General features: G+C 38.1%; 1 protein-coding gene across 7 annotated transcripts in view; it reads left to right on the top strand.

The window, feature by feature from the left end:
- Positions 1–25,827, top strand: part of ANKIB1 (ankyrin repeat and IBR domain containing 1) — a 166,501-nt gene that overhangs the window by 105,469 nt on the left and 35,205 nt on the right. For all 7 annotated transcript variants that reach the window (XM_036246534.1, XM_036246533.1, XM_036246535.1 and 4 more), the window contains 4 exons: positions 5,913–6,121; positions 7,280–7,368; positions 18,978–19,122; positions 20,517–20,683. In XM_036246534.1, coding sequence (XP_036102427.1) covers positions 5,913–6,121; positions 7,280–7,368; positions 18,978–19,122; positions 20,517–20,683 — 610 coding nt within the window. The remainder of the gene's footprint in view (positions 1–5,912; positions 6,122–7,279; positions 7,369–18,977; positions 19,123–20,516; positions 20,684–25,827) is intronic.

Raw genomic sequence — 25,827 nt, 5'->3', positions numbered from 1 at the left:
TGTCTTGATATGCGGGCACCAACGTTTATCTAATTACCCTAGCCAAAAACTTTGAAAGTCATACTTGACTCTTCTATTACATTTCACCAGTCTTCTCATTTCTATTCCTAAATATCTCTGATCCTCCTCCCAACCTTCCTAGTTGTTTCCATTCCCATTGCCACCAACTTAAATTCAGGCTGTCATTATTTTTCCTTTAACTTATAGTCTCCTGAGTCCTAATTTTCAGTGTTTTCTTTCCTCTTTCACCTAAGTTTTCCTATTGCCATTAGACATTTGTTTTGTTTTGTTTTTAATGCAAATTTAAGCATCTCACTACCCTGCTGAAAAAAACCATCATTGGCTTTCCACAGATTTACAACCATCCAAACTCTCTAGTAGAACTTCATGGTCCAGGCTTCTTTACCTGGGCTATCAATCTCCCTATTTATTTACTAATCCACTTTTACTGGTCTTTAGAAATCACCTCTTACAGGAAACCTTTTCTGCTCATTTGACCCTGTCTGTTTTGAGACCCTTCCTGTCTATTCCCATTATATCCCATGCATATATGAGTCATACATTTAGAATATAATATTGTGATAATCTGTTTGCTTTTCCTCTGTGTTAACCTAGGAGCTCTTATTGTTTGTTTATTTTGTTTCTATAATGTCTGACATAAAGTCCTCAGAAATAGTAATAGAATAAATAGATAATATACCTGAAATGTTATTTGTATTTTTTTAATTCATCTTTTTATTATAAAATTACATTTCTCCATTGCTACTTTCTAAACTTGAAGTAAATCTTTTGGAAACAAATTTAGACCTGGGTCAAAAATGAAATTTAGAAATTCAGAATAGCTTTTAAAATATAGAATTTAAAGATAAAATATTTTCTTTTTAGCCAGTTGATAATGTTTAACAGTCATTATATAAAAACTGGTAAAGAAACACAGACTACATTAAATAGTGTTATTTTAGGGGAAGTGTCCCAGTACCATAAGGTACAGCCTTGAGCTTTTAAATACAGAGAGTACATTTAAATATAATGTAGAGCCCTGGCCGGTTTGGCTCAGCGGTTAGAGCGTTGGCCTGCGGTCCGGAGAGACCCGGGTTCGGTTCCCGCTAAGGGCACGTACCTTGGTTGCAGTTTGTCCCCGGCCCTGGTTGGGTCGTGTGGGTGGCAACCACTCGATGTGTCGCTTTCACGTCGATGTTTCTCTCTCTCTCTCTCCCTCTCACTCTATCTGAACAAAATATCGAAAAATGTCCTCGGGTGAGGATAAAAAAATATATATATATATATATATAATGTAGAACTGGCAGAAAACTGGAAGCTGTCCCTTAGTGGAGAGCCATGACACGACAGACAGTCCTGTTCATTAGGGTAGGCTAACTGCTGAAGGAAAAGTGTAAATTCAAGCACAGTAAACATTTATTAATCATGTAATACTCCAGAGTGTTTCAGTTTATGGTTAGGAGTGGGACAGGGACTGTGTTCCACACATTTATTCAAGGACCCTAACTAATTGAGACTCTGCCATCTTATACAAAGTGGTTTTCTGAGGTTTACTCCTGGTGATTTTCTCCATTCCAGCCAACCAGTTAGAGAGGGGAAAGAGCATGGAGAAATAAATGTGGGAAATTTTTGAGCCAGTCCTGAAACATTCCTGTCATACAACACTCCTGCACATATTCCACTGGCCAGAATTCAGATAGTGGCTACACTTAACTGTAAGCAGCAGTTTTATACTGTAGCATTTTTGTACTAAAGCCATTTCTGCCATAGGTATCTATATTCAGCTAGGTAATATAGTGTATCATAACATAAGTTAATATAATGTATCATAATGTAAGTTACAGTATTATATAGAATGTAAGATTAACTTTACCAGTAGATTTATTGTAATTAAAAGAGACATTTTCATCTCTGTTTACACATTATATCATCAAGTGTTATTAAATGATCAACTCCATTTTTACTCCATTAATATTTCTCTAAGTTATTTTTTCACATAATAGGGGTTAATTCTAATAAAGTGATACCTAATTGACTTTTCCTACTTAGCATTTGTCTAATCTGTGATAACATTTTTGATAACTTAAGAGTTCTATATTTCATTCCCCAAGGCATAAAATAGAGGCTAATGCATGTTTCAAATGGACATCTCTTCTATATTATTAAGTAATTCAGGGACATTTGATAATTAAGTAAGATGTACATAGATAAATGATGTTAGTGAATAAAATAGACGGTGTACAGAGCTATACTTTACACTAATTGCTCTCAAAACCAGGACAGGCTCTGTTTCAGGCCATTAAATGGAACTGTTTGGAAGATTTATAGATTGTATCCTCGGTAACATTCATTCAGCTTTACACAGGAAAATAGATTTCAATATTATGTTATCTGTTGTCAAATTTAGTCCCAAAGTAAGGAAGTTGATCTTGATTAAGCACAAGACAAAAATGTTTGGCAGTATTTGCTAAGTAGTAATTGAATTTTAAGGAGGACTGTTAAAAATACAAAGGGCGCCCTGGCCAGTTTAGCTCAGCGGTTAGAGTGTCGGCCTGCGGTCCGGAGAGACCCGGGTTCGGTTCCCACTAAGGGCACGTACCTCGGTTGCAGTTTGTCCCCGGCCCTGGTTGGTCGTGCGGGTGGCAGCCACTCGATGTGTCCCTTCACGTCGATGTTTCTCTCTCTCTCCCCCTCCCACTCTATCTGTACAAAAAATGGAAAAAATATCCTCAGGTGAGGATTAAAAATATATATATATATATACAAAGGGCATTCTCTGAGTATTTTGTCAATACTAAAAGTAACTTATACAATTGAATAGTATACTACCTAATGAAAAAATAAGTGAAATTTACAGAATATGAGACCAAAGCTAATTTTGCTTGTGCTTAAGAGTAAATTTATGTTGAAATATTTTTTTTGAGCTCTGTTGGAGGCTCCTCATCTTCTATAGGCAATTAAACATCATAGTTCATCTCTTCTCACTCTACTCTCTTCTTGTAAAATGATGTCTTTTCCCAAGGCTTCTGTAAGTATAGATTTCTCCCTCTGAATTATACCTCTTTTATGCAAACTGTACTCTTATGTATAACTGCCAATTTAAAAGCACAGAAGAGTTGACCTTGGGTGGTGGACACAAATTGCAATATACAGATGATGTATTATAGAATTGTACACTTGAAATCAATTTTATTAACCAGCATCATCCTAATAAAGTTAATTAAAAAGAATAAATAAATAAATTTATGTATGTATGTATAGGGTATCTCAAAAGCACCTTCAACTCATCATGCCTAAAACTAAAAATCATCGAAGAAGGCAGGAGTGGGGTGGGAGCAAGGAGGAGAAAAAGGAGGGGACAACTGTAATATATTCAACAATAAAGATAAATTTTTTAAAAATAGGTAAATAAATACAAAAATAAAAATCATGCTCCTCCACCTCTACCTGATTCTCTGGTATTCCTATTTACATAGATAGCAGCACCAACCAACTAACTGGGTAAGTCTGAAACACCAACTTTGACATTTCCTCTTTTTAAGACCCTATATTCTGTTTTCACCAAATTATCAGTTTCACCTCTCAAATCGTAACTTCTCCCTTTTTCTTCATATACACTATAATCAACCACCTAGCCCTAGCTGCCATCATCTTTCACTTATACTACGAACTAGCCTGCTCTCTGGCCAACCTTCCCTCCATTCTTGCTGTATCCAATTTCTTCATTTGTTTGTTTGTTTTCCATACTGTAGTTAGACTGATCTTTTCAAATGTATTCATGAAAACCTGTCCTTCCTAACCCCATGGCCAAATTTCACTGACTTCCTATTACTCCTAAGCTAATAATGGCAGTGTTATTAAAGTCCTGTGTTTCCTAGCCCTTATTTCTTCAGCCTCATCTCACTCAGTGCTTCCCCTCTGGTCAACATGCTCCACTACATTGGCCTTTTTAATTTCATAAGGATGCTACCTTCTCTCCTGCCACAAGGCCTTTGAACACGCTGTGTACCATCTGTCTAGAGTGTCTTCCCCTCCGTTTTACCTAGTTAAGTTCCACTCATCCTTCAGATGTCTGCTCCAGGCCATGTTCCCAGAATCATCTTCTCTGACCTCCTTGTCTAGGATTCTCTACCTTTTTCTTGTCTAGGATTCTCTACCTTTTTCTTCTGCTTGCTTCTGACATTGATGATTGTTTTTTAAATGTGTTGATTTTACTTAATGTCTTCCTCCTTATTAGACTATTAAATTCCATGAAGGCAGGAATTGTGCCTCGTTTTTCCTTTATGTCTACTGCCTGGCACATAAAAGGCATTCAATAAGTATTTGCTAAATGAATGATGTGATGGAATCCAAACAGAAACTTTGCTGAAAAATATTTGTAGTAGATAAGACTAAAATGTATCATGTATCATATTTAGTATCTCTCTGTATGAATTATAGTAGTTTTTTTCTTTATTAAAGTGACATAATGGAGACAAAATAAGCATACTCTTCTAAGAAAAGTAATTTTAACTTTTTAAGTAAGTAGTGACCTATCAAAGCACTGAGGTCCACTTAGCAACATTTCCTAGAATGTACTCATATGCAGATTTTTTCATTTGTTGGATTTTTCTTATTCTTTATAATCTGATCCCTATTTCCAGTCTTATTTTCCATCTCCCCAGACCAACACATGATATATGCAACTTTACAGAACTGTTCTTGTCTCTTTATTGTACTTCTGTGCCTTTGTACGTTTGGTTTACACAGGTGCAAATACATTCCCTTTATCTTCATTGCACGTCTGAGTCATTATTACCCTGTTTAAACCACCAAATACATTAACTTAACATGGTTGAAAAAGTCTTGCATAGAAAATGTCCACAGCTTCTCCCTCCCCTCCTTCCCTCTTTCTCCCTCTCCTTCCCTCTCCTTCCCTCTCCTTCCCCTGCTCCCCTCTCTCTCCCTATCCCTCTCCTTCTCCCTCTCTGTCTCCCCCTATTCCTTTTCCTCCTCAAACAAACAAACAAAAATTGTATAGAATGAGCCTACAGTAAATAATTGACTCTACATTACTCTTGACTCTGCACTTTATTGTGCTACACTTTGGAGTCACAGAAATTGGTTTCAGATCCCTCACTATCTGTGTGAGCCTGGACAGGTTATAGAACTTCCCTGAGTGTTGGTTTCTTCACCTAAATAATGATTGGAAAGTTTGTTGGGAAGAATAAATGAAATAATGTGTGTAAAACTCCTACCAAAATAATTGGATATATTAGTTTATTATTTTAAAGAATTAGAATTTCATGGCTCTGAACTTTATAATAATGTGCTTCACTTGGCTGTTTTTAAAGTGTTCATAGTAAGAAGGTAATCATTTTTAGTTAAGCTATATTGGAGTTCATGTAATACAGAATTCATACTTAATTCACTAAAACTTTATTTGTAATCATTATCCCTTTAGAAGTTCTTTTTCTTTTCTCGCTGTTTAGTAAATGATTTTTAGGACTTGTTGGCATTTTGACAAGTTTATAGTGAGCTATGCAATCATTTTATAACTTCATACCAGTGAGACTAATTGCAAAATTATATATTTTTCTTGAAAGGGTAAAAGAGCTAACTCAAACTTATGCCAACAAGAATTTAGTAAATTCCTCTTTTGATTGTTAGTAGAAATGACTGGAAATCTTGACCATATTGTTGTAGACATGGTTGTAATCCATGGTGAATTATAAATGTTGAAATTCTGTTTAAAAACATTAATGGATATAACATACCTGAATATGCATTGCAATTACTACTTTATATAATTTTTTTTTTCCTTGGATGGCCTATATCTCTTTAATTTATTCGCACTTTCTTTTGTTATTATGAAGCTCTTAAAGCACTGTTATATTCTGTTTTTTGAGACATTCATTCCATTTTTCTTAAAGACTGGGACAGGGAGAAATTACTTGAAGCTTGGATGTCCAACCCAGAGAACTGCTGCCAACGATCAGGTGTACAAATGCCAACTCCACCACCAAGTGGGTGTAATGCCTGGGACACACTTCCTTCTCCAAGAACTCCAAGGACTACACGCTCTTCCGTCACCTCTCCAGATGAAATAAGTTTGTCTCCTGGGGATCTGGACACCAGTTTGGTATGGCTTAAGTATTCGTGTTTACCTTTTTAATTATTTAATATTGTTTCATAGACCCTCTAGTCATATTCTTGTCATTGAATCATATACCTTTCTTAAAGGGTTCCATTATTTCACACTTTGATAAATACTTCTTATGACAGAATAGTTTGTGGTCTCTGAATTATAGACTGAAAAACAAAGGTTTTCTTTACTAATTTCAAAACATAAAGAGTTTAGGAAAATCACCTACTGTATTTTCACTTAAAAGCTCCAGTTACTTAAAGATTTTAAACATACCGTACTGAAATATTAAAAGTTGAGATTGTAATAGGCACTTTAAACCAAAAATACGAAAACATATTTTGTTTTCTTCAAGGCATTTATACTACATTGATAATTAGTAAAGCCTCTGGAGTTTGTTAGCTAGATACCTTTCCATAATAAACATAAACAGGACTGCAGAAACAGTGCTGCCTTTGTCTGCATTTTTATTTGGCATAACATTAATGTATTGTTACAGGAAATTTTGATGTTTCTTGAATGATTCAGTCACTCAAAATATGTGATAAATGAAATTATTCCAGGTTTTTTTAGGCCTTAGAAAACAGATTCCTACTTTTATAATTTGCATCTGTAACATTATAATGTTTGTTTCTAGTAAGTCATTATTTAGAAGATACATAGTTTTATAGCAGGGTTCCCTGGGTAGAAATCTTAAATTGCTACTCTGAATATCCTGAGCTGCTATATTAAAAAAACATTTACTCTGTTTTTATAGATATTCTAGGCTGTGTATAGGGTGAAGGACATGATATTGAAGTAGTTATTTTGAAATGGGCAATTTGATCTTGACCTGAATAGATTGTAATGATTTGTTTCTTGTACTTCCTTTTCTAAATGCATAGTCACTGATCACTTTAATACATAAATTTGGAATGTAAGAGTTTGACTTTTCCATTGAAACATTTAAATCACACAATCATTTATAATGAGGTAGGCATGATGTGTGTTATTCAGTCAAAGTAGGCATACTAACTTTAACTTACCTTATAACTTTGAAACACTTAACTTTTTTGAATTACTAGTATTTTTGCCTTAAATTAATGGACAAATGAATGTATTGCTCTCACTCCAAAATATGATTTTGTTTAAATCATTGCTCTTTTTCATCTCTAGTGTGACATTTGTATGTGCAGTATATCTGTATTTGAAGACCCAGTGGATATGCCTTGTGGACATGACTTTTGTAGAGGATGTTGGGAGTCGTGAGTATATATGCAGCTTAGTATTTCTTACTGCATGATAGCACTCTGACTTGATAATAAAATTGTTTTTAATATTTAATGATATGAATTACTTCTTTGGTTGCAGAGTTACACTGAAATGTATTACACTTCACTACTAAGGAAGAATTTTATTTTTCTTATTTTAACATTTTCCCATCTATTAATCTAGTAAAATGTTTAATTTAGCAATTAGTGTTATTTAGCTTAAAGTAAGATACTTTAGGGAACAAAGCCACCATATATAAATACGATTTCTTAGTATTTTAATTTATATTACATCTCATGTAAATTTTGAGCTTGTACCTAAATATCAATAGTTTCTTATATCCCAAGAATTTTTAATCTTTTATTCTTATGCTTCCTCTGAATTTTTTGTAACAAGTAAATAGCCTTGAAAATCTGTAAGAATATGGATATTTAAAATTCCTTTTTAGTAAATTCAAAATTAAATGTTTCTGCTGGGCAGAGTTGAGTATATATTACAAGTAGAAAATTTTTTTTTTTTTACTCTCACCCGAGGATATTTTTGCATTTATCTTCAGATAGAGCGGGAGGGAGAAAGAGAGGAAGAGAGAGAGAGAAACATCAATGTGAGAGAGACACATTGACTGGTTGCCACCCACACGACCCCAACCGGAGTTGGGGACAAACTGCAACCAAGGTACATGCCCTAGGCGGGAACCGAACTTGGAACTCTCTGGTCCGCGGGCCGACGCTCCAGCCACTAAGCCAAACCGGCTAGGGCATATTATAAGTGGAAAATTTTGCTTCTCATGTTTATTTCTGTTCTCCTTCCCATTACCTTGCCAAGATTTATACTTTGTCCTATCCATTAACTTTGCTCTAATGTACTTTTCAAAAGAGGTTTATAAACAAAATTAATATCAGTATAATGAGCAATATCGTGTTTTCTCTGGAGACACAAAAATCTGTTGATTGATGGCCTAAGTGAAGCAGGTCATTAGTATTTAAGAAAATCTTAAAAGTCAGAAGTTTCCAAAATATTCGTGTTCATGGAGTCTGGGTACCAAGTTTAGGGAGCTGGGGAATACCGCGTTGGGTGAGAGAGCAAGAACATGAGCAAATTAAACAACTTTGTTGGGGTATAATTGACATACTATAAACTACATATTTAAAATAAATAACTTGATTAGCTTTGGCATATGTATGTACCCATGAAACCATTACCACAATCAAAATAATGAATGTATCCATCACTCCCAATAGTTTCCTCATTTCTCCTTTATTTATTTATTTTTTTTAATCCTCACCCAAGGACATTTTTTTCCATTTTTTGTTCACATAGAGTGGGAGGGAGGGAGAGAGAGCGAGAGAGAGAAACATTGATGTGAAAGGGACACATCAAGTGGCTGCCACCCACACGATCAACCAGGCTGGGAACAAACTGCAACCGAGGTATGCACCCTTAGCGGAAACCGAACCCAGGTCTCTCTGGACTGCAGGCCAACACTCTAACCGCTGAGCCAAACTGGCCAGGGCATCCTCATTTCTCCTTTAAATCCCTCCTACCTTTCTCTTTTTGCCTCCCTCTTATCTTCCCACCACTGCCCCTTCCCTGCAGTCTGTAGACAACACTGACCATGTTTCTGCCTCTCTGGTTTCATTTTGAGTGCATTTTCTTACCTGTTTTCCAAACGAGGGTATGAGGCAAGATTTCATTTAGAGGGGAAAAAATACTGCTTTCAAAAGTCAGAATTAATAAGAATATCTGGTTGTTTATTTTATTTTTTTTAATTTTTGTTTGTTTGTTTGTTTTATCCTCACCAGAGGACATTTTTCCTTTTTTTTTTTGTTCAGGTAGAGTGGGAGGGAGAGAGAGGAACAGAGAGAGAGAGAGAGAAACATCGATGTGAAAGGAACACATCGAGTGGCTGCCACCCGCACAACCGACCAGGGCCGGGGGCAAACTGCAACCGAGGTACGCGCCCTTAGCGGGAACCGAACCGGGTCTCTTAGGACCGCAGGCCGACGCTCTAACTGCTGAGCCAAACCGGCCAGGGCTGGTTGTTTATTTTAAAACATGGGCTAGACTCTACTCAGAGTCTAATTTGGTAGGATCAAATCAGTACAGTTGATGCAGGTAAAGTAATTGGCAAGGGTCAGAGCTCCAAAGTATTGTATTAGGAAGTATTATCTTGGTTCTACTAGGTTTGCTGCTGTTGACCTTTGTTTCCATATGAAAACTGAAACACACACCTCTCCCCCTCCCAGGGATTTACTTGATATTTTCTCAACTTCCTTGACCTTTCTTACCTAACTCTTATCACAGGAACCATCTCTCATGCTCATCACAGACTAGCCTTGAGAAGTGTATGGTAAGATTTAAATTGGAAAGATCTAATCATTTTTCATGGTACTCTATCAGGCTACCTAGGATTCTTCTATGCACTCCTGTAGCTGCTGCTTGCCAAATCAAGCACCAGTAAAGCAAGTTTCAGGTTGAGTGATTCATATGTCGATGAAGTCGTTTTTAAATTAATTGCAATCTTTTCATATGTCATAGGTACATGGGAAACTCCTCTATCCAAGAATCAAGGAAGAATTTTTAAAGGTTCTTAGATAGTTTTAAAATGACTCAATGTATCTATTTTATGCTTCCCTGCCCCCTTATCTCATCAGTCCAGCTAGTTGCTTTGAGGCACCTATACCAAGAGCTTAAATGAAAGGGACATTATAATTTTCTACTCAGCCTAGAATATCCTTCCTTCTATTTATTAGTTGTTGATTTAGTTAAGTGGTAACCTTCCTGTGCCTCAATTTTTTAATCTATAAAATAGGGATAATAGTAAGTACTTCATAGATTAGTGTCAGTTTATCGTTAAATGGCTTCATATATATAAAATGTTTAGAACATGGCCAGTCAATAAATATTAGTTATCATCTTTCTAAGTGTGTTAATAAGCAGAGGGAACCTGTCTATGCTATAATCTGTGAAGCTGACCTACAAGATAAAAGTATGTAAAGTTTGCCCCAGATTTCTTTCTTTTACTAACATTTCATCAACTTCATGTTCTGCTTATAAATTTAGTGGGAAATTGAATTTTGATGAGGATTTAAAGCATGGCTCTCAGAGAAATGATCCTGTCTTCAGTGATGTCTTCTCAGTTCTGTCATTTAATTCCCCAGAGATAATTAAACCAGCTCTGACGCATTTAGAATACATGAAATTTAAAACATCATATAGGGACTTCCGGTCAAGATGGCAGTGTAGGTAAACGCAGTACTCGCCTCCTCCTACAACCACATCAAAATTACAACTAAACCACAGAACAGCCATCATTCAGAACTGCCTGACATCAAGCTGAATGGAATTCCTACAACTATGAAATTAAAGAAGCCACATCAAGACTGGTAGGAGGGGCGGAAGCATGGATGGGCTGGTCCCACACTCACGTGTGGTGGATAAATATCAGGAGGATATCTCAGCTGTGAAGTTCTTCTCTGAGGAGTGAGGAGGCCTCGTCCCACACCAGGTGCCCAGCTCAGGGTTCCAGTGCCAGGAAGAAAAGTCCCCATCACTTCTGGCTGTAAAAACCAGCAGGAACTGAGACTGAGGGAGGCTGTGGCTGCTGGAGCCCCAGGCAGTTTTCTCTTAAAGGGCCAGCACATGGACTTACTGGGACTCACTCCTTCTGGGCTTCAGCGTTGGGGAGGCAGCTTGAAAGGCACCAGAGACATACGAGGAAGAACTGAATTGTTCGGCATTGGGGCAAGAGCTGGAGGGGCAGCTTTCTCCTGGGCAGACTTCTGGGGGAGTCCGTTGGTGGGGCCTTCCCTGGGGCAACAGACAGCTACCATATCTGGGACTCCGGCAACCTGGCTCACACTGTTTGCTCTACCCTGGTGATTCCCTGAGACCCTGCCCTACCCAACCTTTGGGCCCACCCAAGCTATTTCCAGTAGCTTTACCATAGGATTGGCCTGTCTTGGATCCTGCTTCAGATTTTCCTAAAATCTCTCAAACAAGCAGCATCTGTTCTCTGTAATACCCATACCTCTTGTTAAGTGACCCCAGGCCTGGCACTAGAAGCAGCCAGCCTTGGTTCACAACTTGGCTTTTCCTGGGTACCTACAAGCCCAGCACAACAAGCAGCCATCTGCAGATCACTCTGTAGTTTATGCTGGGTGGCCCCAGGTAGAACACAGGCAGAGGCTGACCTTGCCCCAGAGCCAGCATATCCAGTGGACAGCTTCAGACCAGTGAAGTACCACCACCCAACCACCTCCACAGCAACACACTCAAGGAATGTACTCAGTGGGTACCAGAGCCCTGCTGAAGTAAGTTTTGCTCTGTATATTGGGCCCCTACACACCTTATCCTCCAAGGGAGTCAGAGGCCAGTGGTCAGTGGGCACAGCCAGTCCTTGCAGCTGATCAGCCTGAGTAAATCCCTCCTGTTGATGGGCCAATAGCAACCAAGACTCAGTTACAACAGAGGGGCTGTACAGTTGAAACTAGGGGTGCATCTCAAGGGCCCAGCTGGGGTGATCAGGGAGACTGTACCACTGGACCCTACAGGACACCTACAACAATAGCCACCCTACGAAGCCTAGAAGACATAGAAACTCTACCTAATACATAGAAACAATCACAGGGAAGCAGCCAAAATGAGGAGACAAAGAAATATGTCCTAAGTGAAAGAACAACAAAATTTCAGGAAAAGAACTAAACAAAATGGAGATAAGCAATCAATCAGATGCAGAGTTCAAAACACTGGTTATAAGGATGCTCAAGGAACTTAATGAGACTTTCAGGGAACTTAGTGAGACCTTCAAATAACTTAAGGAGACCTCCAAGGAACTTAGAACATCAATAACATAAGAAAGGACCAGTCAGAAATGTAGGATGCATGAACTGAAATAAAGAATAATTTACAGGGAATCAATAGTAGAGTAGGTGAAGCCAAGGAGCACATCATCAAATTGGAATGGAAGGAAGCAAAAAACATCCAATTAGAGCAGCAAAATGAAAAAAGAATTAAAAAAAAAAAATGAGAACAGTATAAGGAGCCTCTGGGACTATTTATTTTATTTTTATTTTTTTTAATTTTTTCTTTTTATCCTCACCCGAGGATATTTTTCCATTTTTTGTACAGATAGAGTGGGAGGGAGAGAGAGGAAGGAGAGAGAGAGAAAAACATCGACGTGAAGGGACACATCGAGTGGCTGCCACCCGCACGACCAACCAGGGCCGGGGACAAACTGCAACTGAAGTACGTGCCCTTAGTGGGAACCGAACCTGGGTCTCTCCGGACCGCAGGCCGACGCTCTAACCGCTGAGCCAAACTGGCCAGGGCGCCTCTGGGACAATTTAAAGCGTACCAACATTCGCATCATTGGGGTGCCAACAGGAGAAGAGAGCAAGAAATTGAAAACATATTTGAAAAAATAATCCCTAACTTGTTGAAGGAAACCAACATACAAGTCCAAGAAGCACAGAGAGTCCCTAACAAGATAAACCTGAAGACGTCCACACCAACACACATCATCCTCAAAATGCAAAAGGTTAAATACAAAGAGAATCTTAAAAGCAGCAAGAGAAAAGCAGTTTGTTACCTACAAAGGAGCTCCCATAAGACTATCAGCTGATTTCTCAAAAGAAACTTTGCAGGCCAGAAATGAGGGGCAAGAGATATTCAAAGTGATGAAAAGCAATAACCTACAACCAAGATTACTCTATCCTGCAAAACTATCATTTAGAATCGATGGACATAACAAGAGTTTCCCAGACAAAGAAAAGCTGAAGGAGTTCATCAGCACCAAACCAGTATTATATAAACATTGAAGGGTCTTCTTGAAGGAGGAGAAGAACAAAAATATGGATGATAAAATGGCAATAAATACATATCTATCAACAATTGAATCTACAAACAAAATGAGCAAGCAGAACAGAAACAGACTCATAGATGGAGAACTTTTTGTTGCTTGGCAGATGGGAGGGGTTTTGGGGGATGGGTGATGAAGGTGAAGGAATTAAGAAGTAAAATTGGTTTTTAGACTGATGAACCTCAGGAAAGGAGGGCGGGAGGGTGGGAAGAGATAAACCAGAGAACTTCTTTGCATATATGCATCACCAATGGGCACAAACAATAATGTGGAGAAGGCAGGAGGGGACGGGATTGGGGAGAAGGGGGTCAATGGGGAAATAAAAGGAGGACATCTGTAATACATTGAACAATAAAGTTAAGGGGTTTGTGCCAGTTTGGCTCAGCGGTTAGAGCGTCGGCCTGCGGTCTAGAGAGACCTGGGTTCAGTTCCCCCTAGGGGCACATACCTTGGTTGCAGTTTGTCCCCAGCCCTTGTTGGTTGTGCGGGTGGCAGCCACTCGATGTGTCCCTTTCACCTCGATGTTTCTCTCTCCCTCTCTTCCTCTCTCCCTCCCACTCTATCTAAACAATAAATGGAAGAATGTCCTCGGGTGAGGATAAAAAAAGGAAAAAAGATAAGGGGTTTGGTTGGTTGGTTTTGGTTGTTTTTTTTTATCCTTATTCAAGGACATTTTTGCATTTATCTTCAGATAGAGCGGAAGGGAGAGAGGGGGGAAGAGAGAGAGAGAGAAACATCGATGTGAGAGAGACACATCAACTGGTTGCCACCCACATAACCCCAAACAGGGTCAGGGGAAAACTGCGACTGAGGTACGTGCCCCTGGCGGGAACTGAATCTGGGACTCTCCGATACGCAGGTTGACGCTCTAAGCGCTGAGCCAGTCCTGCCAGAGCTAAAGATAAGTTTTAAAAAAATAAAACATTATATAATAACTGTGTCTACATAAGCTGTACTTACAGGGCACTACAGCCATGTGCCACATAGCAGTATTTTAATGAATGATAAACCACATTATGAAGGTTGTCCCATAAGATTTTAATGGATTATTCGAAAAAATTTGTTTGCAACGTTGAAAGAAATGGCAGGACCCAACTACAATGTCAGCTTTACTGCTAGCTCCGGGTGGATTAAATAGAAAAGGAGGCCCAGCATGCTGTCTACCTGCTGTGTGTCCACACATGTGTCCACGTACACTCATTTCTCTTTCCTTCATTTCTCTTCATCTCTTTCCCCCCTGTCCTTTTCCTCTACTCCCTCTCGTCTCTCTTCTCTACTCTCTTCTCCCTTTTATTTCTCATCTCAAGCTTTACCTTTCTGAGTTTCTTTGGATCTCTACACTCTCTGTCCCCTTTTCTTCCTTCCCTCCTCCCTCCTCCCGACATCTACTCTCTCTCCAAAGGTAACTTCCTCACAGCCTTCTGACTTCCTCCGCAATGTGTGCACACACAGGTGCACACACTTTATCTTTTATACTTTGTTTTTACTGTACCTTTTCTGTTTTTAGAAATACAAATATTTACCATTGTGTTACAATGGGAACATGCTGTACAGGTTTGTCTCCTAGGAGCAGTAGACTATATACCATATAGCCTAGGTGTATAATAGGCTATATACCATCTAGGAGTATGTAAGTGCGGTCTGTGATTTCATATAGGAATGAAATCACCTAATGACTAATTTCTCAGGTAGTATCCTCCCCTTGTTAAGTTATTCATGACTATATAAGATAAATTATATACAAATCTTCAGGGAACTTATTCTTAACTAAAATGAAGAGATTCCTGTTATGTGAAAAAGGGAACTCTACAATTAGCTCTTCTCTAACTTTTAGTCTTAAGTTCCCTTTACACTCTTATTATTTAATCTGTTATAATACATTGTGTTCATCAACATATATAAAGAAAATCTGGCCTCACAGATGTGTAGATGAAAAAGAGAGTAATCATATAAGTGTGGATACTCTTTGATATACATCAAAACTCAACAAATTGTAGTTTCTTAATGGTTAATTGTGTAAAATCTAAAACCATATCAATAGACTTTGCACTCTTACATTAAAATCCATTGATCTGTGTTGCACTTTTTTTTTAGACAGAAAGGGCTAGAGAGAGAGAGAAACATCGAGTGTGAGAAAGAAACATCAATAGGCTGCCTCCTGCACGCCCCCCTACTGGGAATCAAACCTGCAACCCAGGCGTGTGCCCTGACCGGGAATTGAACCGAGACTGCTCAGTCCATGTGATGATGCTCAATCCACTGAGCCACACCCACCTGGCTGTGTTGCACTTTTTTGTAAAATCCTCACCGGAGGATATTTTTGCATTTATCTTCAGATAGAGCGGGAGGAAGAGAGAGAGAAACATCAATGTGAGAGACACATCGACTGGTTGCCACCCACACAACCCTAGCCAGGACCGGGAACAAACTGCAACCAAGGTATATGCCCTTAATGGGAACCGAACCCAGGTCTCTCCTGTCCATGGGCCAATGCTCTAACCACTGAGCAAAACCAGCCAGGGCAGTGTTGCACTTTTAATAGCTCTTTTACTCTTGCATGGTTTTGTAATATCATCTGGAAAAGATTGGTTCACTGGATCATTTAGATCTTCCCATGTTAACATATTTCACTATACATAAATAGTAAAAAGTCACACTAGTTAATATCATTACCAGTCTAATCAGAAAAGTTTCTGATATAGGGGAGCTGTCAAGCAGAATTTTTTAAAATTCTAAGTTTTACTGAAGGCTTGAATTTTATCGTTGGCAATAAATACCCTCAACTTTTTTCCTTGATGTACCAGGTTTATTTAATTCACTTTCAAAAATAATCTACCATAGCCCTGGCCAGTTTTGCTCGGTGGTTAGAGCATTGGTGGGAACCAGAGAGTCCCAGATTTGGTTTCTGCTGGGGGCATGTACCTCGGTTGCAGTTTGTCCTCAGCCCTGGTTGGGGTCTTGTGGGTGGCAGCCACTTGATATGTTTCTCTCACATCGATGTTTCTCTCCCTCCCATTCTGTATGAAGATAAATGCAAAAATGTCCTCAGGTGAGGATTAAAAAAAAAAAAAAGTCCACCATATAACCAAGTCTGAATAATCATTGTTTGTAGTCACTCTTTCAAAAAAAAATAGTGTTTCATAATAAAAGCAGGTAGATCTGCTTGTATTTGAACAAATTCCTAAACATTTTCCTTAAGACAACCATCAAGCTTTGTCTGGTATGCAACAGCAGTTCATTGTGCTTACTTCCCATTTATTTAATAATTGATCAGTAATTAATAATTTTTATTGCTCCATCAAGGGCATTCATAAATGAACCTGGTGTTTGGTTTTTTTAACTTTGAGTATGGAGCAGTGACGAATACAAAGTCTACTAGTATAGTCTTAGTGCCAATGCCATAATTCATGCTAGGGCACCTGCAGTTTTAACAAAAAAGCAAATGAAGTCTTAATACCATTTTAAAAATAGTTTTGACTTCATAAACCCCCTGGAAAGTCTCAGGAACCCTCACAGGTCCACATATCACATGTTGAGAACTGCTGGTCTATAGCATTTCCCCTGGGTTCTTTATCCATCTTCTGCCAAATTGTTTGTCCTGACACAGAGTGATACAAATAATTTTTAACTGGTAACTAAGGTGCAGAATGTCCTCTTACTGGAATATATCCAAGTTTTGTGGAGCCTGTATAGTTCTAAAATATTGAAAATAAGAGGAGAGAATATTTTTTCCATTGATTTTTGAGAGAGTGGAAGGGAGTGAAGGTGGGGGAGAGAGAAAGAGAGAAACATTGATGTGAGAGAGGCACATCAGTTAGTTGCCTCCCGCACCTGCCTGAACCAGGGCCTGGGATCAAACCTACAATCCATGTACATGCCCTTGACTGGGAATCAAACCCATGACCCTTAAGTGTGTAGGCCGACACTCTAAACACTGAGCAACACAGGCCAGGGCTAGAGGGGAAGATTTTAAACATGTTGAATTAAAGTACCTATTGGATATTTCAACAAAAATTTGTATAATCAAGATCTATAGCTAACAAGGGAGATCTAGGCTTTAAATTTCAGACTAGTTAGCGTACAGGTGGTAGTTTATGTTAGGGGTATGGAGTGGGAAGGAAAGGGTTTTGACATGAAAACCCTAGGGAACAGGAAGATATAAGTGAGCAGGACAGTAAAGGCACTAGTGGAAAAGATGGACAAGGAGCAACCAGAGGTAAGAAGAATGCCAAGAAAAAAGTTTAAAAGTTCAGGGAGCCAGAGAGAATCTGAATGAAAAAACTGTTCAATAGTGTCTGATGCTCTAGAGAAGTCAAAGTGAATAAAAACTGAGAAGTCTTAACTAGTTTAGGCTAATGGGTGGTCTTAATGGCCATGTTGAGACCTGGTCATTCAATGAAGAGGTGATAGAAGCCAGAGTGTTGCAGGTTTAGAAGTGAAAGGGATGGCCTTGAGTAAGGAATGACAAATCATCGTAAACTAATTTTGTCAACATATTTCAGTGTGAAAGGAAAGGAAAGTGGAACTAAAAATGGCCATTTGGTTGAGAAAGGTTTTCAGGATGGGAAAAATTTGAGCATGTTAATTGTGCCAAGGGTAAGAGCCATTGGAGAGAGATAAAGAGACAGATAGATAGTAGATAGATAGATAGATAGATAGATAGATAGATAGATAGATAGATAGATAGATAGATAGATAGATGATAGATAGATAGATGCTTACTGCAAGTCCCAGAGCTGGCCAAATGATTAAGAATTAGCTTGGGGGTAAATTATCTCCTCTTTTTTTTTTGTTATCCTCACCTGTGGACATTTTTGCATTTATCTTCAGATAAGAGTGGGAGGGAGAGAAGGGATGAAGAGAGAGAGACACACATCAAGTGGCTGCCGCTCACAGGACCCCAACCGGGGCCAGGGACAAACTGCAACCAAGGTACATGCCATTAGCGGGAACTGACCCGGGAATCTCTAGTCTGTGGGCCGACACTCTAACCGCTGAGCTAAACCGGCCAGGGCAAATTATTTTCATTTTACAGATAGTAAAACTGAGGTCCAGAACAGTTAAAATAAGTTGTTAAAGATTATATAACTTGTTAGTGGTAGGCCTGGAATTTTCTAACTCAAAATTCTGTTCTTAGCCACTTAGTTCACCTTGGGCTGGATTCCTGCCACTTTCCAGGATGTCTTTTCCTACAACCTCAACTAGTGTCCCTAGAGTAGGACGTGAAATTCATTTTAGTATTTCTCTAAATGAAGTATAAGCAGAAAACCTATTCTTCACAAAGGTGCTATATTTTATTGCTGTCACATAACGTTACTCTTTGAATTGTGCCTGGTCTCATTTTTTAGGATTGCTCCCTTTTGTTTAAGGGTGTAGAATATTGAGAATTGAATATGACCTCTCTAAACCACTCCTTTCTGAATTTTTAATGTTAAATAAATATATTGTCTCAAGTTTTTATAGAAGATGAAGTGAAACAAGAACATGTTAAAAACATATAAAACATACAAATACGTGCGTGTGTATATATTCATATGTATAATGAATGGGTGGGCAAGTAGTAAGTGTTCAGTGTTTGTGAATTACATGAATCAGTGTGTTACAGTTGATATTCCATACTTGGTTCATTGGTGTTATTTTGATTATATTCTAACAGAAAATTCAGCATAAGGAAAAAAATTCTTAGACTCTATAAATAAATTTTATCTTTGCCCATTTTCTATCAATTGATAATTTTAATAGGTTTTTGAATCTGAAAATTCAAGAAGGTGAAGCTCACAACATTTTCTGCCCTGCATATGATTGCTTCCAACTTGTACCTGTGGATATCATAGAAAGTGTAGTTTCTAAGGAGATGGACAAACGATATCTACAGTTTGATATTAAGGTATGCTGGCAATTATCTGTCCAGTTACATAACTTTAATTTTATGAAACCTATTCAACTGATTTTATTAAATATTTCTGTTTCACTTGTGAAAACTCATAAAAATTTCATAAAGGAATAGTAGCATTAATTACAGTTTTAAGCAAAAGCATTATTTTATAATCATGAAAGAAGCAAAACTGAAAAGCTAAGGTAGTAGTTTACCAAAAGAAATAAAACTATTGCTCAGAACTATTTACTGATTTGCCTGTTGTACTTTTATAACTGATTGATCAAGATAATGTTCAAAGTAGATAGTAGCTACTTTAAGTTTTCCAAAAGATATTATATTTTATACTCCTAAAATAAATACTTAGAAATAAGTATTATCAACTTAGAAATTTATGGGGTTTTCTTTTAGTTTCAAGTAATAGTTTTATATAATGAATTATACTGTTTATTGTATCTTTTTTTTTTAATTTTTATTTAGGAGTTGTTCAGAAGCATATGCAAGTTTCTTTCTTGTATGGTTACAAGTTCATTTTCAGTGTTTTGCGCAGATGGTTTATGTTCCAAACCCTAGTATGTAGACTTTTTAAAAGTTCTGTTTCTTTAGATAGAAAGCATCATAATTTGATTTATATATTATTAGGATGCCATTTAGACATTTACTGTTCTAATGCAACTAATAATCACATATAAGATTCTGTTTATAGTTATGTTCATCAGAAAAGTGGCACATTGTATGAGAAAACATTTCTAAATTGTACATTTTCTGTGTGAATAATTGCATTTTTACTTTATCATCATCATCATCCTGGTTTTTAGATTAAAGAAAATGTAAATTTAAAAAATCATGTCATTACTAGGTAATTGCCACTTCTTTCCTTCTTACTAAGTTGTTTGATGAATTCACTTAAGTGTGGAATCTCAAGGTCAAAACAAAATAGCAAGCAAAACAAAACAGAAACAGATTTATAGATACAGAGAACAAACTTATGGTTGCAAGAGAGGAAGGGGTTAGGGGGATGAGTGAAAAATGTGAAAGGCACTAAGAGATGCAAATTTCCACTTATAAAATAATTAAGTTACAGGGATGTACAGCATAAGGAATATAGTCAACTTTTTAAGGTGACAGATGGTTACTAGAATTGTCGTGGTAGTCATCACAGATGTCAAATCACTGTTGTATGCCTGAAACTAATACAATAGTGTATGCCAATTATACTTTTTTTTTTAAGTTGTTTTATACTTTCCAGTACTATTTTAAGTATTCTGAGACAGACTGCTCCTTGTTTATTAGTTCACTCTTTTTTTTCCCCTGGCTTTAAAGTAAATTGACATAGGAACACACTCTGTATTAAAATTTAGAGTTAAAATATTTTTTGTTGTGTTTTGTTATTGCTGTTTAAACAGGCCTTCGTTGAAAATAATCCTGCCATTAAATGGTGTCCTACTCCAGGCTGTGAAAGAGCAGTCAGACTAACAAAACAAGGGTCAAATGCATCTGGGTCTGATACACTCAGCTTCCCCCTGCTCAGAGCTCCTGCTGTGGACTGTGGAAAAGGACACCTCTTCTGCTGGTCAGTATAAGACAAGTTGGAATTACCCTTATCACCTTTCTAATAGTCTTTAAAGAGAACTTGTACCTTCAACCAGGCATGCATGCATGCATGCATGCATTTATTTATTTATTTATTTATTTATTTTTAATCCTCACCTGAGGACATTTTTCCATTTTTTGTTCAGGTAGAGTGGAAGGGAGAGAGAGGAACAGAGAGAGAGAGAAAAACATCGACGTGAAAGGGACACATCGAGTGGTTGCCACCTGCATGACCCAACCAGGGCCAGGGACAAACTGCAACCGAGGTACGTGCTCTTAGCGGGAACCCGGGTCTCTCTGGACCGCAGGCCAACGTTCTAACCGCTGAGCCAAACCAACTAGGGCTCAACCAGGCCTTTAAATTGTAGTGTTTAATATCATTCTTATTAATTAACAAATGTGTATTGAGTTTACATTTATTTTGTGCTTGATATGTGCCAGGTACTGTGCCAAATATTTTGATATTTTGAGTTCTCCCAGCTTTGCTATGAGTTGAGTGCTGTTATTTTACCCATTTTACAGATGAAGAAACACAGGCTCAGAGAAGTTGTCCAGGGTGATGGAGCTAGAAAATGGCAGAAGTGGGATTAGTGCCCAGCTCCGTTTGATTCCAGAATTCATGCACTAATATCAAATTGCTAATTTGATTAGAAAATGTTTAGAGTTTCACGTTTTTCCTTAAAATAAAAGTCTCTAGCAACGATTCTTAACCATCAGAATTACTAAGACAACTTTTCCAAAATTTCTTAATTGATTTTAGAGTGTGTGAGAAACATCGATCATTTGCCTCCCATACACGCCCTTGCTGGGAATCGAACTCACAACCTTTTGGTGTACAGATGACCCACAACCAACTGAGCAACCCAGCAAGGGCAACTTTTCCAAATTTTCATCCCAAACCCCAGTAAGGAGACTTGTGATTTAGTAAGTTTTGGAGTGGGGCTCCAAAAAACTCTTAGATGATTCTAATGCCCAGTTCTAGTTAGGAACTACTTTGTGGGTCTTTGTTTAATTTCCAGCACCTGGTAAGTACTCGATAAGTATAAACTGATGATAAATCAGTAATGGTTGGTATGTAACTATACGTTTGTCTGACATCAGCATTCTGACTTAGAGTCAATGATAATTAATTTTTGTTTTATTTAATTAAATGATCAAAAAAAGAAATAATGTTTGTTCTGCTTTTTGCTCATTTACAGATTTATCACATGTGCAAGGATACACTTTAGATGAATATAATACTATACTCTTTACTTATCTATTTATTAGAAACCAAAATTAAGCCCTGGCTGGTTTGGCTCAGCGGTTAGAGTGTCGGCCTGTGGACCAACGAGTCGCGGGTTCAGTTCCAGTCAAGGGCACGTACCTGGGTTACAGTTCGGTCCCCAGCCCTGATTGTTCGTGCAGGAGGCAACCAATTGACATGTCTCTCTCACATCGATGTTTTTCTCTCTCTCTCCCCACCTCCCACTCTATCTGAAGATAAATGGAAAAGTATCCTTGGGTGAGGATTAAAAATGAAGGAATGAATGAATGAATGAGAAAGAAAGAGAAAGAGGAAAAAAAGAAACCAAAATCAAATTGTAGAACTACTAGATAGTAAAAAGGCATAATAAAAATAAAATATTTCTACCCTCTCCTGGCTGGTGTGGCTCAGTGGTTGAGCATCAGCCCATGCACCACGAGGTCACTGGTTAGATTCCTGGTCAGGGCATATGCCCAGGTTGTGGGCCTGATCCCCAGTGGGGGGCATGCAGGAAGCGGCCAATGTTCTCTCTCATCGATGTTTCTGTCTCCCCCTCTCCCTTCCTCTCTCTCCAAAATCAATAAAGGAAAAAAATTGTTTTTAATAATAAGTAAAATATTTCAACCCTGAAAGATCTGTTTCTTACCCTCATTACCATTATCATTAAACATAGTTCTTTGCTTGCCAACATATATATAGCACTAAATTCCAGGTCAGGTGTCACCAAACTACTGTCCACACTAATTTTTGAAAACAAAAGGTTTATTGGAACATAGCCACATTCTTAATTTTACATTCATAACTTCCTGTTTTTATTCCTATAGTAGAGCTTTCCCTGTAATCAGAAATTCCAAAAATTTAAAAAAAGAAATTCTAAGTAAACTTCTGCCCTTCTCTAGTGTTTTAAAGAGAAGCAAAATCTGCTGCATGCAAAAGGAAGCTTTGCAAGAGAGATCTTCATAAAATAAAGGCATGTAATTCTGGGTTTGTTTTTTCTTTTCCCCAAAAAGCTCAGAAATATTCTCCAAAGATGATTACAAAAACCACAAGAAATGGCAGTAATAATTTCTTCTTTTTAAGAACAGCATGTGACAGGATCAGTTGAGAGTCACCCCCAAGAGATGTCTGCCTGAGGATAACTGAATGTACTCATTGTTAGAGGGAAGTAGGAGTAGGCATTTATTTCCCTTCCCACCACAAGATTGCCCTTTCTATTATAAATTGTTCACCAACCAGTTCTGGATCCTTCATAGCTCATAGCTCAACGTGGAACGCTTTCTCCCCCAGCCTGTATGACTACAGTTTGTCTCATCTGGGCAGTATTGGATGGACTCTCACTTGAGCCAATGGCCTCTTTCCTCTATTGTTGTCTCTTTTGTTGTTGTTGTTTTTAAGTAGAACATGCTACTACTTTGCCCTCTGAACTGACACAGTCTTTCTTCTCTGAGTTAACTCTTTAAAGATTTGTTGTCAGAAATACTTCTTGGCCACAAAATTCTTAATCTGTGAGGAGAAGAACTCAAAATTAACTGATATATGGTCATTTCTCTCTTGTGTCAGCTCTGAATGTTTCCTGGTCTCTTTAAATACCAGTGTCTTACTTGGAAATTGAGAAACTTACTTGGAATTCATTTCTTCTAAATCCATAGAAATCAAACATATTTTACAGTTATTCTTAAAATCGGCTGGCAAGAATATTCTAAATAATAAAATGGTTAGGTCTTTAACATATCATGCAGCTGTGGAGCATTTATTTACTGAAACTATGCAAAGAAAACTTGTGTTACCACCACAATGAAACCAATTTAAACCCCTGATAGGAAGGTTTGAATCATAGTAACACACCTGGCAAGAAATCACAGTATCAGGTTTCCAGTCTTCTTAACTCTCCAGTGAATTAGAGTACAACGTGCAGACTTGTTAAGTATGTGGGAAAACTTTGAAAGTGAATGTCTTGCCATTAACATTGTCATCAGCTCGTTCTGTTTTCCTCCAATACCCAGGATAAGGATTTTGGTAACACGTACTCCTTTATTAGGATAGTGCATCTTGATTGAGTTAAAGCAATAGTTTCATGCTTCATCTCCTTCTCCATAGCCTTCACAGACAAAGGGACTCTTTAAAGGTCCACTGGGCAAAATAAATGAGGTTGTCCTTGTTTGTGGATCTAATAGTTGAGTTTCATCTTCTCTTGCAAAATCAGTCTCAAACCCTTAGCTCAATAGCTCTGGTTCCGGAAAAAAAGATTTTTCCAGACTGGCAGTGTTTAGCTGTTTAAGGATCAGAGTCCTTCCAGCTAACAGAACATTCCCCAACTCTTTATAGGCCAGGAATGAAAACAGGATGCTGTTTATTTGATAGACATCAATCATAAGACCCTGTTTAAATATATCTTGTGCCCTGGCTGGTTTGGCTCAGCGGTTAGAGTGTCGGCCCATGGACCAGAGAGTCCCAGGTTCGGTTCTGGCTAAGGGCACGTACCTCGGATGCAGTTTGTCCCTAACCCCGGTTGGGGTCGTGTGGGTGGCAACTGGTCTGTGTGTCTTTCTCACATCGATGTTTCTCTCTCTCTCCCTCCCACTCTATCTGAAGATAAATGCAAAAATGTCCTTGGGTGAGAATAAAAAATATATACATATCGTGTCTTCTATACAAAGTAGCATACCCATCTAAATACAGGTTACCCTGCTACCCTAAAGTAGATCATTCCTATGAAACCTTTCATAAGCAGAATAAGTGGAAATGATGTAAAGTGAAGAAGCAGTTACCATTAATATATATGGAAAATTTATAGTGTTCCCAGATCCAAAACATAGTCTATCAAATCATACCAAACACTATGTAAAACTTAAAACAGCACTCACGTAGTAAAAGCAGTGCCACTCACCGCCCCGGTGCTCACTGCCTCTACCACGGCCTGCTGCAAAACATGCTGAATTTGTTCACTTTTGTCCTTTTTTTACTTTTCTGCCATTGATTGTGCATATTGACACATTTTCTTTTTTCTTTTTTTTTTTATTTTTATCCTCACCCGAGGACATTTTTCCATTTTTTGCACAGATAGAGTGGGAGGGAGAGAGAGGAAGAGAGAGAGAGAGAGAGAAACATCGACGTGAAAGGGACACATCGAGTGGCTGCCACCTGCACGACCAACCAGGGCCAGGGACAAACTGCAACTGAGGTACATGCCCTTAGCGGGAACCGAACCCGGGTCTCTCTGGACCACAGGCCAATGCTCTAACCGCTGAGCCAAACCGGCCAGGGCCATATTGACACATTTTCAAGGAGAGGGTCATCCCTTGGTCTCTTGATACTAGTTAACCATCATATATGGACAGAATTAAGGATTTTAGGTTTGACAACCATTTTTTTTTCATAATTTCTTGCAGGCACCTTTTCCCTGAATGAACCCACTCTGTTAGTTTCTCTAAATTTCTGTTGACTCTGCCAAAACTCCTCCCCTTCCTATTCACTTGTTTTTTGTGACATTTTGAGGTGCGATCTCAACAGCAGGTACCATGTCTGTCAGAATACTTGTCACCAGCCATTGATGTCTAGGTTAAAACTTTCTCCAGGAATTTAGGTTTCAAGTACCTGAGAACATTCCAGTATCTTCATTACTTCTCTCAGAACAGCCTCTGAGATTATCACACAGTGATAATCCAGATCATCAACCACCTATCAATCTGGTAGCATTGTAAGAAGTTAAGGTTTTTTTTCAGGTGCCTCCATTTTCAAAGATCTTTAATAGTATTAAATGGCAACCTCTAGCTCTTTCTAATTTATAGCCCTTGCTCTAGCTTCTTTATTTATAAGCTTCTCCTTTTTATACCCACTCTTAGCATTGTATTGGGAACTAGTGCCAACCAGTTATAATA

This window comes from Molossus molossus, unplaced genomic scaffold (assembly GCF_014108415.1).
Source record: "Molossus molossus isolate mMolMol1 unplaced genomic scaffold, mMolMol1.p scaffold_m16_p_7, whole genome shotgun sequence".
NCBI lineage: Eukaryota > Metazoa > Chordata > Mammalia > Chiroptera > Molossidae > Molossus > Molossus molossus.
Note: the sequence above shows the minus strand (reverse complement) of the source record. Positions and strands in the feature narration are given on the sequence as shown.